The sequence below is a fragment of the Silurus meridionalis genome, chromosome 5 (assembly GCF_014805685.1).
Source record: "Silurus meridionalis isolate SWU-2019-XX chromosome 5, ASM1480568v1, whole genome shotgun sequence".
NCBI lineage: Eukaryota > Metazoa > Chordata > Actinopteri > Siluriformes > Siluridae > Silurus > Silurus meridionalis.
In genome coordinates, this window is record NC_060888.1 from 21,559,595 (window position 1) to 21,573,545 (window position 13,951).

The following is a 13,951-nucleotide window of genomic DNA, read 5'->3' on the forward strand; positions in this document are numbered from 1 at the left end:
TATATATTTACATTTCTTTTTGCAGACAAATGAACAGAACAGAACAAAACAAAAAATTTACATTCTCCTATAAAGGAGTCGTTTTGTCAAATGATTCAATGAATTTTTATTTAAGATATTTCTAAATGAATCAGTATGAACCCCTGTGTTCAGAAATGCTAGTTGTTTTACAGTTAAAGTGTAATTGTGGTAGATTTAAATCATGTAGTTCTTCATAGTAAATATATTTTGACCAAAAAACCCAAACAAACAAAAAAACAGCTATTAGACTTCCATTTGAACTTTTGAGGAAATGGTTTTCTGTTTATTTCTTACAACACAGAAACATGTAGTCTGTGGTAATCACATATATGCTAAATTAAAAGACTTCTTGAAGACCTCTGTATTAATAGTACATAATGAACGATGGTGTATTCGTACATTAATATGTATTTCTTTTGCAAATGCAAAATTTTATCCAGACTCTCAGCTTTTACAGCTGTGGGATTTAAACCCACAACCTTCGTTTTGTTTATTATCAGCTCAGAACCTTATCTTTCATCACTTTTCTCACCAATCCGTGCTTCTTCATTTTTTAAACAAACCGATACTGTGTTAACTATGTGCTAGTGTTGTTAGCAAAGGATGAGGATGTAGCTGGAGAGAAAAATGTATCCTATACAGCAATAAAGAAAATAGTCAAAGTAAACACGGCACTCGTACTGTATCGGGCATTTTCCCCCATCAGTGTCATAAAAAGAAAAGATGGAATCAAACATATTCCTGTCAATCCTTAAAGAAGTCCTGTGTTGCTATTCAACTTGATGAACTTTTGTTATGTGGCGGTTTGTTGTAAAGTAGCATGTAGGAAAATGTCAGCCGTTACTGAATTGAATGTTATCTTCAGGAAGAATGGCAAAGGATGAGGAAAGAATTTCAACTTATATTAGCTCTCATACTTTTACTGTGGATGTACTGTTACTTCTGCACCCTCACATTCGCCATTAAATAAACTCGAATAGTTTTTGTTTCCGTGAATAACTGTAAGAGTTCAAAATCTTGACATGAACCTGAATCGAACAGAGATGATATACAATTAAGTATCTTCAATTACTCATAGATTAAGGGGAAAATATATATATTCTATTTATTACGATATAATCTGTATTATAATCTTCCAAAAAACCTAAAGTATTTCCCCAAAACTTATTTTTCCAACTAATCCCCTACTACTACTCATAACACTACTCATCCCTGCGCTCTGCACTCTCTTGTACAGGGATTAAAAACACATGAAATAAGAGAAAACAAATGTTGGACAGTACCTGCTCTATTGAAAGGAGTTTGTTTACAAAGGAGAATCATCAGACACAGACTTTAAAACTGAAAACCTGCTTTACCTCTTTATTTTGGATACTTATTACCTCTGAGTGCTGTTGAAGAAGCAGCTCATAGTTTTAACTTAAAAGAAGAAAGTTCCTACGTCAGCATTACGTCATTAAAACACGAGTTGACTTCATAAATGTAAGCTTACTAGGTCTATGAACTCTTCCGGACTTAATGGAACACCTTCTTGCATGATCAGTTGACAGGAGTATCAGACGTGTGGATTGAGGAAGCGCTGCAATGACGTGGTAATGATGAAAAGTAAGACTTTGTGGATGGTGGTTCAGAGCTGGTTCAGTAGAGCTGCACAACCACCTAAACCTTCTTCAACTTGGCCGACGACTTCTCTGCCACACAGATGCTGCACTTCCCTTACAGCATTACAGGATCTCCAGATCCACGTGCCGCACTTCTGGATTGCGTTGCTGGTTTAACAAAAATAAATACAAATTGAAATAGAATAGAAAAAGAAATAAGAATGAGAAAAAACACTAAAAAGCAAATATGCAAATACACTAATTTTAAATTCACATTAGATTCCCATTATGCATGGACTTTTTTTATCAGTAAAACCTCAAACAAAAGAAAAAGTACATTTCTCATGAGATATAACTATTGATCAATAACAATAACATTATCTATATACTTTGACATCGATTTTCCCAATTTGTCAAACATTATGTAACATTACCGTAATTTCCGGACTATAAAGCGCACCCTTATATAACAGAATTTTACAAATATTTGTATTTTTAACATAAATAAGCCGCACCTTGTGTATAAGCCACAACTAATGAACTTTACACAGGCTTGACCGAAAGACAGTGTCTGTTACACGGTGTAATGGGTGAAATATGTTGTGGCTCCTTTAAGAGCAGAGCGGCATTTTGGGAACAGCACGTCACTGCATTCTTCCGGTATGCGTGTGTGTGCGTGTGAAACTGAGGATTATGTGCTCATTATTTTCTGATGCTCATTTCTAAGTTTCCTTGACTAACCCGTAACGCTGTTGCCAAGAAAAATAAAAAAGCACGAGTTTTGGAAACCTGTCTGTGCTTATATGATTTCATTTGTAACTGGAGTTAGCGAGCTCTCCCTTCACCCAGACTCAACACGTTACAACGGCTTGTATCTAAACAGTAGCCTACCAAGAAAGTCATTGTTCACTGTCTTGTGTGCGTTTAAAAATCAACACCAGTGGAAGTTTTTCTCCCGATGCCGTGCAGCTCAGAACACAGGTGAGGTGTGTTTTTTCGTTTCCGTTCGAAAATTTCATTGGTCTAATGTTATGTGGTTCAGTTTTTTGGCTTGAAGTTTGTGAAACCGGAAAAAAAGCATTAAAAAAATGCTTAATGCATAAGCATAATGAAAAATTCATAAATTAGCCGCTTCATTGTTTAAGCCGCAGGTTCAAAACGTGGGAAAAAAGTAGCGGCTTATGGTCCGAAAAATATGGTATACCAGATTCACTTGATATATTATGAAAAGGGGGATTTTTCTAGTTTATTTGAAGAGGCGAAACGTCAAAGTGGCTTGCTCGGCCTGTGTGTGTGTGTGTGTGTGTGAGAAGCACTAAACTATACTGACAGTACAGAGTCAGTTTGCATATGTGAGAGGACACATTGTCCGCAGATATAATGTCTGTAAACAGAGGGAAATGGTGGTCCAAAACAAACCACTCTAATGGTAGGCTGAGAGAGAGAGAGGGGAAAATATTTTGTAAATTTAGAATATACACCAATCAGGCATAACATTGACCACTGACAGGTGAAGTGAATAACACTGATTATCTCTTCACCATGGCACCTGTTAGGGGGTGGGATTTATTAGGCAGCAAGTGAATATTTTGTTTTTAAAGTTGATGTGTAAGAAGCAGGAAAAATGGGCGAGCGTAAAGATTTGAGCGAGTTGTGATGGCAAGACAACTGGGTCAGAGCATCTGCAAAACTGCAGCTCCTGTGGGTAGTCAGTATCTAACAAAAGTGGTCTAAGGAAGGAATGATGCACATGGGGAGTGAAGGCTGGCCCATGTGGTCGGATCCAACAGACGAGCTCCTGTAGCTCAAATTGCTGGAGAAGTTAATGCTGTTAATGCTCCACAGGTCAGGACTGTTTTGCAGTAAAAGTGGGACCAACACAATATTAGGCAGGTGGTCATAATGTTATGCCTGATCAGTGTATATATGATATATATACTTATACACAGTAATCCCCTGTTTATTGCAGTATATATATTTCAATTGAATTCAAAATGAGGGATTACTGTATATTTGTAAAAAAAAAAAAAAAAAAAAATCCTAACAAGAAACCACTTTGAAAGAAACAAACAAAAAGGTTTTTAAGACTGATGTACCTTGAGCTCTTTCTCCAGACGGTCCACCTCTGCTCCCAGGGTGTCGATGATGTTCTCCCCATGTTTCAGCATATAGACTTCCAACTCTTCAGGAGTCTTTACCTGCTGAATTTCCTACAACCGGTAAACAAGTTTTTGTTACACAAGATATACGACACTACACAAGTCCACAGTGTGGTTGTTCTGTACGTACATTAAGCATCTGATCAATGTCCTGCTTTTCCAAATAGGACCGTGTAACCACCCGTCCATCAAAGTCCACCTCAGCCTTAAAGCGCACTTTACTCAGTCCAATATCGGTGGCTTTTACATCATGAATGGCTCTGAGGACACAAGACAATTGTGTATGCATTCATTATCCAGTCATACTTTCAAAGATTTACACAGATCTTAAAAAAAATTTACCTGACAGCAGGGTCGTTCTCCAAAAACTCTGTGAGCTTCTGCACATGCTCGGCCTGAATGGACCGACCCAATAGAGCCTGTGTATTGGTGTAGATAAGGAATGCCGAGACGGTTCCCAGCAAAGTGCCCACACTGAGGGAACCCACACTATCATAATAAGGGTTACCTAAAAACAGAGAATGTACACTGGCGATCAAAATTAGAGAACAATTTATAAACAATTGAACAATCCTGAAATTATTTCATCTTCACTGCTCAACAGTTGAAGGAGTTTTTGTCCTATCTATACCATGCTACCAGAACACATTTTCCACAAAATAACTAAGGCATTTAAAAAAAAAACCATTATTTTGCAGAAAACACACTGATCAAAATTAGACAACAATGACTGTAGCATGGAAAAAGATTACAACAAAATTTTCTGAAGGTTACAACAGTCAGCAATTAGTAGGAAGTGTACAGGCCTCTGCTCTGAATGACTTCAGCACATCTGTGGCCACAGGACAGCACTAGTCTCTCACACTGCTCTGGTGTGATTTTGGTCCACTCTTCTTCCAGTCTCCTCCACGGTTCGGGGACTGCAGTGGGTTTCTTGGCCATAACTTTGTCACCAAGGATTTTCCAGAGGTTCTCTATTGAGTTGAGATCAGGACTCTGGGTGGGCCATGTCATTATTTCAATGTTTTCAGTTTCAAGGAACTGCTTTACCCGTTTTGTTGTGCGACATGGAGCGTTGTCCTGCATGAACACTGCAGGCTGATTGGGTGATGAACCATATGTTGTTGAAGAAGGTTCTGATAAACATTTGCATTTACTCTGCCATGTAGCTGTATAAAAGCCCCAACTCCTGCTGCAGAAAACATGCCCCAAACCATGATACTTCCTCCTCCACTTTTCACTGACTTCTTTACACATTTTGGGTTCAGTCTTTCTCCAGTTTGGAGAACTGCTTTTATCACTCAAGTGAACTTTGGACCAGTTCTCCTCTGTCCTTCTTTCTGCTAATGAGAGGTTTGGTCACTGCAGAGTGGGCTTTCAGTCCAAATGCTCTTAAACGTCGCAACACTGTATGACGAGACAGATCCTTACCCTGTTCAGCGCTGAACTGGTGAGCAATTCCAGCTGCAGTGTGTAAACGATTGCCCATTGAGATCCTCCACAGTATCCTGTCCTCTCTTGTATTTGTCTTCCATGGATGACCAGCCTTCTTGGCGGACTTGAATGAGTTTGTGATGTTGTAAAGATTCAATATTCTTAAAATCACAGATTTGGAACGACCAACTTGTCTTGCTATGGCTGATAGGGTCATCCCTTTGGCCTAAATCTGGACAACCTGCTGCTGGAGGCTCTTAGTCACTTTAGAACAGCCCACCATCTTGCAGAGTCAGTGAAACTGGAAGGTTGGCTGCCAGTTAAATAGGGGTTGTTCCCTAATTTTGATCAGTGTGTTTTCTGGAAAATAATGTTTTTTTTTTTAATGCCTTAGTTATTTTGTGGAAAATGTGTTCTGGTAGCATGGTATAGACAGGACATAAACTCCTTCAACTGTTGAGCAGTGAAGATGACATTATTTCAGAATTGTTCAATTGTTTATAAATTGTTCTCTAATTTTGATCGCCAGTGTACATTAATAACCGGCAATTCTCACAGTCAAAGTTGCACTCTCAATTCCAACACAATTAATTAATAGTATTTCAAAACTCAGAAAAAGCTGCAGCAGTAACTTCAGGTATTAATACATATAACACTAAGGTGAGGTTAAATTCTAATGTCTGATTGGTAAAAAAGTTGATTAATTTTCTATAACAGCAACCCTGACAGTAGTGCTTGCTCTAAACCAAACTGCAGATGTTTTGTGTTTTGGTTGATATGTTTAAGGTTTCTCTGAAGAGATATTTATTTAATATTAATAAAATGATTCTGTAGTCTAAAGACTTTATACCATTTTAAAGAGTCAGAGTCACCAGTCTTCTGGGGATTTGCAGTTTCCAGATTTTTAGTATCATGATAAGCTGTATTCTTTGTCTAACTGTTTGGCTTAAGAGAGAATAAAAATGCTGGAGAGGGAACAATATATTGTAGCTGCTATAACATAAGTGATAACACCACCTAACTTGCTTCGATGGCATTCCACAACATTAAATAAAATGATTTGATGTGTCCTGTATTAGTAAATAAGAAAAAATGTTATCCAAGCAAATCCCTGCATTATAACAGGAATAAAACACTCTTGAAACTTGCTGTTGAAGAATAATTTCAGGTGCTGTGATGTGGCATAATAAGCATCATTTTGCATTATTTTCTCTAACGAAACGATGTGCTCGTGTTTGTCTTATTCTACATTGTCAATGATTATATATTTTTTTTATATAAAAAAAAATATATAAAATATAATAATAAAAAATAATACAACGTTTAATATCAGTTTTTGTTGCATTTTACTGCATTTAAATAAAATCAGGTAGTTAGTTTATTATTTTATATGATATTATTATGAAGTCATAGCTGGTATAAACACTAATATACTAATATTCGATACCTATCATCACTATACCTTAAAGCAGTGGTCCCCAACCTGTTCTGCGCCACAGACCGGATTAATGTCAGACAATATTTTCACGGACCGGACTTTAAGGTGTGGCAGATAAATACAACAAAATAAAACGATACGGCCGGCATAAAAACTGGTATTTTCTAAATATAATAATAATAAACGTGAATCCACTGTGTTGTTTTTTTTTGTTCATTTTGCTAGCTTGGGGGTTTCAATTTAGCGGTAATGTATTATGTGTTAGCGGCCGGAGCCCCTTAAAAAAGGTAGCGGATGGAGGTAAGACATGTGACTGAGGGAAGCATCTCGACATGCATCAAGAGTGAGTCATATACAGATGTGGGGGAGAGAATCTGGTAATTTTCCAAAATAAAACATCGTTCAGAATCAGATAATAAATAAAATGGAAATAATGTAAGTTATGTATTCTTTCTTTGCAGCCCGGTACCAATTGACCCACAGACCGGTGTCATAATGAATTCAAAAACATCTGCATTGCAAACAATTAACTAATTAAGTACATTCCTGTTATAAATTAGACCCAGCATTACAATACATGCAAAAAAATGTTACTGTATAACGAATGCAACTGAGCGATTATTGTCAAGAAACACTCAGAAGAAAATGTGCATGGAAATGGGTTCATTATGTGTGCATTTACCCGTGAGGGAGGTTAAACCCATACAGCCTGCAGCAATCACCACACCCAGAACAGCTGCAGCATCCTCCAGCAAAACCACATTGGTACTGGGGTCTCGACTCTGCATTACTGAAACGCACATACAACAACGCCATAATGTACATAAAAGCCTTTAACAGGAAACAACCTGACATAAATGCAAAAACTAAATACACATAATAATCAAAGAGAAGTTTAAAACTAAATCTGGCAACCAATAATTGAACTATTTAAATAAAATATCATACCATATTCATAGAACGAGAATCCATGCTTCTGGGCACTCTTCCTGATTTCATTAATGGCCACCAGGAGTGTTGCTGTTTGACAAAACATAAGAACTTAGCTATGTTTAATATTACCTATATATTCAAATTTAAAGGAGAATTTCAAAGAGCGATCACCTCCTTCTGAAACTAAAGATCCTGCTAAAATACAGTATGCCTGCAACACAAACAGATATTACTTATATGAATATTAATAAAGATAATGTTACAATTATTTGCATGTTGAATGAACACTCACTAACCCAGAGTAGCGATTCTATTGGGTGAGGGTGCATAAGTCCAATAATACCGTGGTACCAAGACAGGCCAGCACCCATCATGAAAATGCCCACACCGCTGATGAGGGAAACGATGTAGGGCATGTTGGAAAAGCCGTACCTTTAAAACAAAAGAAAATAAGGAAACACCTGTTTCATATCGGACTACTTACACATCGGCTGTGGAGTCTTCAGACTGAAATCCTTTGTGTGTAAGTACTTATACTCACGGGTGGCCAGCGTCAGGGTTACGCACAGACTGACTGATTCCCAGTGCAAGAAGAGCCTACATTTAAAAATAAATAAATACATTAAATTTAATTAAATCGTTTTAGAAAAAAACCCTCAGAGATGCCCACCACGCTATGGAATGCATGATAATAAATGACAATCACGGAGTCCCTAGCATATAATAGTGCAAAAAAGATTAACACATGCAAACAAAATCAACAAGAACAATGGAAGAGTGTTACAAAATTCAGCAATTTCTACTACTTTTACCATTGTGTAATTTATTTATTTTTCTGCTATGGTTTGCATATGGTACTGTGTCTTAAATGATAGCTTTCCTTAAAATGATATCATTTTCCTAAATTAAGAAACATCCCAATATATCGCCTTGCTTACAGAATCGCAACCTTTGTATCATCGTATCGTATCGCCAGATACTTGCAGATGCACAGACCTTCATTTTATCGGTCTTTTTTTTTTCTTTATCACAGATATTCCTAATATAATCTAAAGCTGCTTGCACCCTTATTTTACTTTAACACATCAATTAAAAATCAAAGAGAGTGTATAACCTGGTTACAGGTATCGGCCAGGGAATGGATGGCCTCTGAGAACATGCTGGCTGATCCAGTATGAATCCACGCCAGAAGTTTGAAAATAAAATTCAGTCCGTTTCTGAGAAGCAAAAAAAAAAAAAAAGAAACATCTCAAAACACAATCACATTCCTTTCATCTATCTGCATTGACAACGATGACTTAAAGACATCACATATAACTTTAGGAATGATTTACTACTAATTAGGTTATTTATGGAGAAATACAGGCTGTTTGGAGCAACCACACAGATGCACTCCATAAAGGCCTGATAAATGTTTCATGTAAATCGCTCATGTGCACATGTTTTACTCAATCGCTTTAATCTAATACAGATTACATATATAGTCACTTCTGTCTGGTTAAATCCGGTCAGCTGAACCCAAATTGCCCTAATTAAGGAGCCTGAATGCCCTTTACAGAACACTACTGACTTTTCAGTATTAACTGCACATGCTATCTTCATAGCTCTCTATAAAGTTATTGAAGGACTTGAGCATATTTGGAGACTTACATGCATAGGGCTACCATCACAACCTTTCCTGGCCCCTGGAGGAAAGTAGCTCTATTGCTTGATCGAGGCTGTGAAAAGAGTTTTTGCATGCTGAACCAAACAAATCATTGAATTATGAATGCACTTAAACAATAAGGTACAGAAATGTGATAATGGTGGGAGTAGTGCCCCTATTTATGTAGTTCAATTAGGCAGGTCACACGTGTCTATTATGTTGGTCATGTGAGAAATATTAGAGATGGTGGAGAAACACTAAAAGAAAACATTCTTTCCACTTTCTCTTTAAAAGAATGAACCAATAAAAATTCAGCACTCAAAAGTAACTGTTTATTCTTTTATCAACTATATTATTGTTACATCTTCTGTCTGGCTGCAGCAATTTCCTTCTTTTACCACAGCTGTTAAAGCCGATTCTTCATGAAAGAATTTTATCTGGCAAATAGCCGAGACATAAATACTCACCTTTGTGTTTCCACGGAAATCCTCGTACTCTTTTAACAACTGCTGATTGCGGAATATATCTAAGGATATGAAGAAACAGAACAGAAGAGAAAACTAAATCTTAGACCAAATGCCAAAATCAATCTGAAAGCTTTGCTTTAATTTCACAACATACTGCATTGCAAGCAAACACAAAATACAGGATGCCTTTAGGGGTTAAAAATGCTGTAGCTCTGAATAATAAAACACCAAAAATAAAAAGATTCACTTTGCAATTATAAATTATAGAGAGCACATACTTTCTTGGAACTGTCGCTCCACCTCTTTCCTCAGATTCCTCTCTCGAGCAAGGGCCTCCATACTGCCCCAAACATCCAGAGCCCTACAACCCACAAAACAACCAAGAAGAAATTAATCACTACACAATGTGAAGAAAAAAAAATATGAATTAGAAATTATAAAGTAAATACTTGGCCTCCACGTCTGAACGTAAAAAGACTGTGAATGCCTCCGTGTCATCATGAGGACTCCGTCTACGAATCTTCCTCAGTTGCTCTAGGTCACTGAAATCATCAATCAAAAAGCATATGGTATTAGCATCTTCCAAATTAAACAAGGCTGAGATGATGGATGATGTTCCAAAGTAAAGCGAGATTCTTCTCTGATGTCTGTATTGAGGCAGACGTATGAGCTCATTTACCTGGGTTTGAGGCAGAACTCATTCATTGCCCTCACTGCAGTGATGAAATTGTTCTGAGTGTATTTGGTACCATATTCCCGCTTCTTTAGCACTGCCCGCACTGAACACATCAGGAGGAACAGAATTATATGCTGCAATCCACAATAATAAATAGTAAATTACAGTAGAGTCACAATTTCTGCTTTACCTTTTACTTGAATGCTTTCTGCATTTGGCAGGTTCAGAGGTTTGGATCCTGCAAAAAATAAAAAATAATCAAGAAAGTGCATGAAGAATGAATTTTATTGCTTCATGTTAGAAATGTAAACTAACAAATATTACAGTTACCAGTCGGCTCTTTGGGGGACTGAGCAGTGAGCACTTCATCAGTGGGTTTTGTGCCATTTTGGCCTGATTCTGCTGGTGGTCCGTCTTTACTGCTGCCAGCAGTAGAAAAGTACTGAACCTGTGCCCAGGCTATAGAAACTCCTCTAGGGTCAGGAAAGCGAAACCACAAGCTGCAGCCTTTACATCCGATTTGCCAGCCTGCATATAAACAGCACTAAATGTCACACAATCAAACCTGAACTGAATTTTCCAAAAGTTATCCCACATTTTTTTCTTCCCTCGAATGGCAATCATGCAAAAGTATTCTTTGCAAATAAAGTTTGAATAAAAATGTTCCATTCCACCTATGTCTGGAAATTTCTGGAATACTCTGTAGTTTAATGTAGTGTGTAGTTTAAATGATACAGAATCCGAGTGGTTTACCAGAACATGGCCTTGATACTCGGGGAGGAAGTTGAGACAGGTGAGCTCGCTGTTGCAGGTAAATTCTGCACAAAGTCTGCCATGGCCGAGGTGCCAGGCAGCGGAACATCCTCTCTGTGACAAGTCCGGACGAACACTGCTGGAACCTGCCGGAAATGTACAAAAGCACAAAGATGCAATGCATCATGACTTTTTGCAAAAAGGGCAGCAGCAATTTACTGGTCAAAATGTTGCAATGACTACACACATTTAAAAACCTGTATATTACTGTATATTCAGAGTATACAGTAGGTTTACTGGATCTTGTGTTATTTGTATGGTCCCACACTGTCTTGTGTTGTCTGTCTGTACTGTTGTCTGTATGTACTGTTTGCACTAGGTTGCACTCGATGCACTTTATGTAGCTTTATGTTATGTAGCTTTATGTTATGTGTTATAGCTCTATGTTGTGTAGTGTAGCACCAGGGTTCTGGAGGAACGTTGTCTCGTTTTTACCGTGTACCACTGTGTTTAGTAGAAATGATAATAAAAGCCTCTTTACTTGAAACCCTGATAATGTAAACATGATGGCAAAGTATATTATTCTCTACATGCTTATTACTATAATATTTAATAACAGACTCATGTATATGCCCCAAAACCAAAGGTTTTATACAAGAAAGACAGATTTAGAATGTTTTAAGCATGTAGAAAAACAGTTTATTCCAAGATACCGAACCCTAAATATTCCTGTTCCTTTTGACAACAGCTAAATCACTGTAATGCACTGCAAACATAATAAACTAATTAACTTCTGCCATTTCATTTGAAAGAATGAGCCCTTTGAAAAAGTAATTAATGAAACAGAACCCAAGACATTTGTACCATATGATCTGTAACATATATTTGTAACATATATCTCTTATTAATTATATAAATGTACCAGTCCCCAAGAAATCACTCACAAAATGTATAAATAAATATGCAACTAATTTATTACAACAAAACTTGCAAAAAAAAAAAAAAAAAAACCATTGAAAAACTGTCCATATTGCAATATACTTTATACACATTTGAACTACAAAGTAAAAAGTTAAAAATGGTACTTCTATTTAAATTAAGTGTAAATCAAATAATATAATCTCATTTTCTCAAATACATTTACATCATTCAGCACATGCCCTGATTTACACTTATGATTATCAGTTACACGTTTTATCACAGGTAAATGATGGCACAGGTGAGGGTTCAGGGTCTTACTCAGGGGCCCAGAAGCAGCATGTTTGTGCTGGGACTTAAACTCTTGACCTTCTGGTAGAAAGTCCAATGTCTTGACCAGTAAGTTCATACTTCCTCAGTTCATTTTAGGACACAATAAAAGTAAAATGTGCTAAGACTTGAGGTTTCAGTTTACAGACTGTACAGTCATGTACTTGTTAGTGTGTGATGGGTAACTGGGCTTCAACAGAAACTTCTGGAAGAAACAACAATCTGTAGCTGCAAAATAGAACCAGTAGTAACCATCTTTACAGCTTGACCAGAGAAAACAGACTACAATTCAACTCCGTTTTATTTGTAAAGCGCTTTTAACAATGGCCGTTGTACTAAAGCAATTTTACAGAGAAAGAGGTTATGAAATTGGAATGTATGTTAATTCTCTATAAATATTTTACTTAAAAGATCTCTAATGAGTGACCCAGTGGCGACTGTGGCAAGGAAAAAACATCCCTGAGATGATATGAAGAAGAAACCTTGATGGAAACGAGACTCATGAGGGAACTCATCCTCATCTGGGTGACACTTAATGATTATTCGTTATAGTTTGATTATTTTTGAGGTTTACTGTTCAGTGATGGAAACTAAAATGCAGCACTTGTCATGCAAATTGCAGTACAAAGTCATTATAGAGAACTGTTTATATTAATTACAATCCAAAACTCTCATCATAGTTCATGGATTACTAGAAATTGCTTTTCTAAAGCGAACCAACAGGTCAATAACACCTAAAGAATGTAAATAGTTATAGAAGAACCTACAGTGTGGGAGAGACCAGAAAGCGACAGACTCGGTATGTGGGTCAAAACCGGTCTAGTGGCAAACAACAACAACAACAACAACAACAACAACAACATATCCAGCAAGTAGCAAATAACCGTCCCAAACGTCCAAATATAATCCGGACAGATTTTTACTGAAACAGGGCCTGAAATTAAACAGTCTGGAATTAAATAAATGTTTTATATATATATATATATATATATATATATATATATATATATATATATAGTGTATTAGTCTGGTCTAGTCGGTTGTGATGCTACAGTCGTGGAGTCATCATATCAACTTTGACCGGTAACGTTAGCTATGTAGTCGGCTAACAAAACACACATATATACACACACACATTCGCACAGCTATTCATTAGAGAATAACCGGGGTGTCATGTTTTCAGGATGTACCTTTATGCAGCAGTCTGCCTCTGCACATATCCTAGTCCATACTCCGTGTGGCGGTCGGATAAGAGTTCCCTTACAGCGCGCTCACTGTCATCCGGCTCACGCCATGAACCCGGTCCAGGAGCATGTGACGTCACGTCTACGCGTGCTCTCGCGAGACTGTGGGTAATTAGAAGTCGCGACGGGGGGAGGTGGGCGTGATTAGAGCTGCGCATGCGTAAAAAACATTTCCAAACCAGGAAAATAAAAACAAACAAAAAGGCCTTAAAACTATAATAAAATAATACAAATTAATTTAGCATCGTATATCAGATTTTATCTAAACGCTTATTGGCTCTTATACTATTTTTACAAGCTTCCTGATTTACAATATTCATTTTCATAGCTTA

At 37.1% G+C, this 13,951-nt stretch overlaps 1 protein-coding gene across 1 annotated transcript; it reads right to left on the reverse strand.

The window, feature by feature from the left end:
• Positions 1-1,355: 1,355 nt before the first annotated feature.
• Positions 1,356-13,711, reverse strand: slc30a9 (solute carrier family 30 member 9). The gene is made up of 19 exons (XM_046849830.1): positions 13,566-13,711; positions 11,128-11,273; positions 10,705-10,902; positions 10,565-10,612; positions 10,378-10,477; positions 10,148-10,240; positions 9,977-10,059; positions 9,699-9,757; positions 9,237-9,304; positions 8,701-8,803; positions 8,128-8,183; positions 7,883-8,018; positions 7,758-7,797; positions 7,602-7,673; positions 7,336-7,443; positions 4,124-4,289; positions 3,912-4,041; positions 3,719-3,832; positions 1,356-1,790 (listed from the first exon to the last, which is right to left on the reverse strand). Exons 2-19 carry the CDS (start codon positions 11,234-11,236, stop codon positions 1,746-1,748), a joined length of 1,728 nt encoding a protein of 575 aa, XP_046705786.1. The 5' UTR covers positions 11,237-11,273; positions 13,566-13,711; the 3' UTR covers positions 1,356-1,745.
• Positions 13,712-13,951: the final 240 nt, after the last annotated feature.

Coding starts and splice junctions, on each gene's coding strand:
- slc30a9 (XM_046849830.1), bottom strand. CDS start 11,236: ATGTTCCGCTGCCTGGCACCTCGGCCATGGCAGACTTTGTGCAGAATT. Junction 8,019..8,127: donor AACCCTGACGCTGGCCACCC/GTGAGTATAAGT, acceptor TTTGTTTTAAAG/GTACGGCTTTTCCAACATGC. Junction 3,833..3,911: donor ACATTGATCAGATGCTTAAT/GTACGTACAGAA, acceptor TACCGGTTGTAG/GAAATTCAGCAGGTAAAGAC.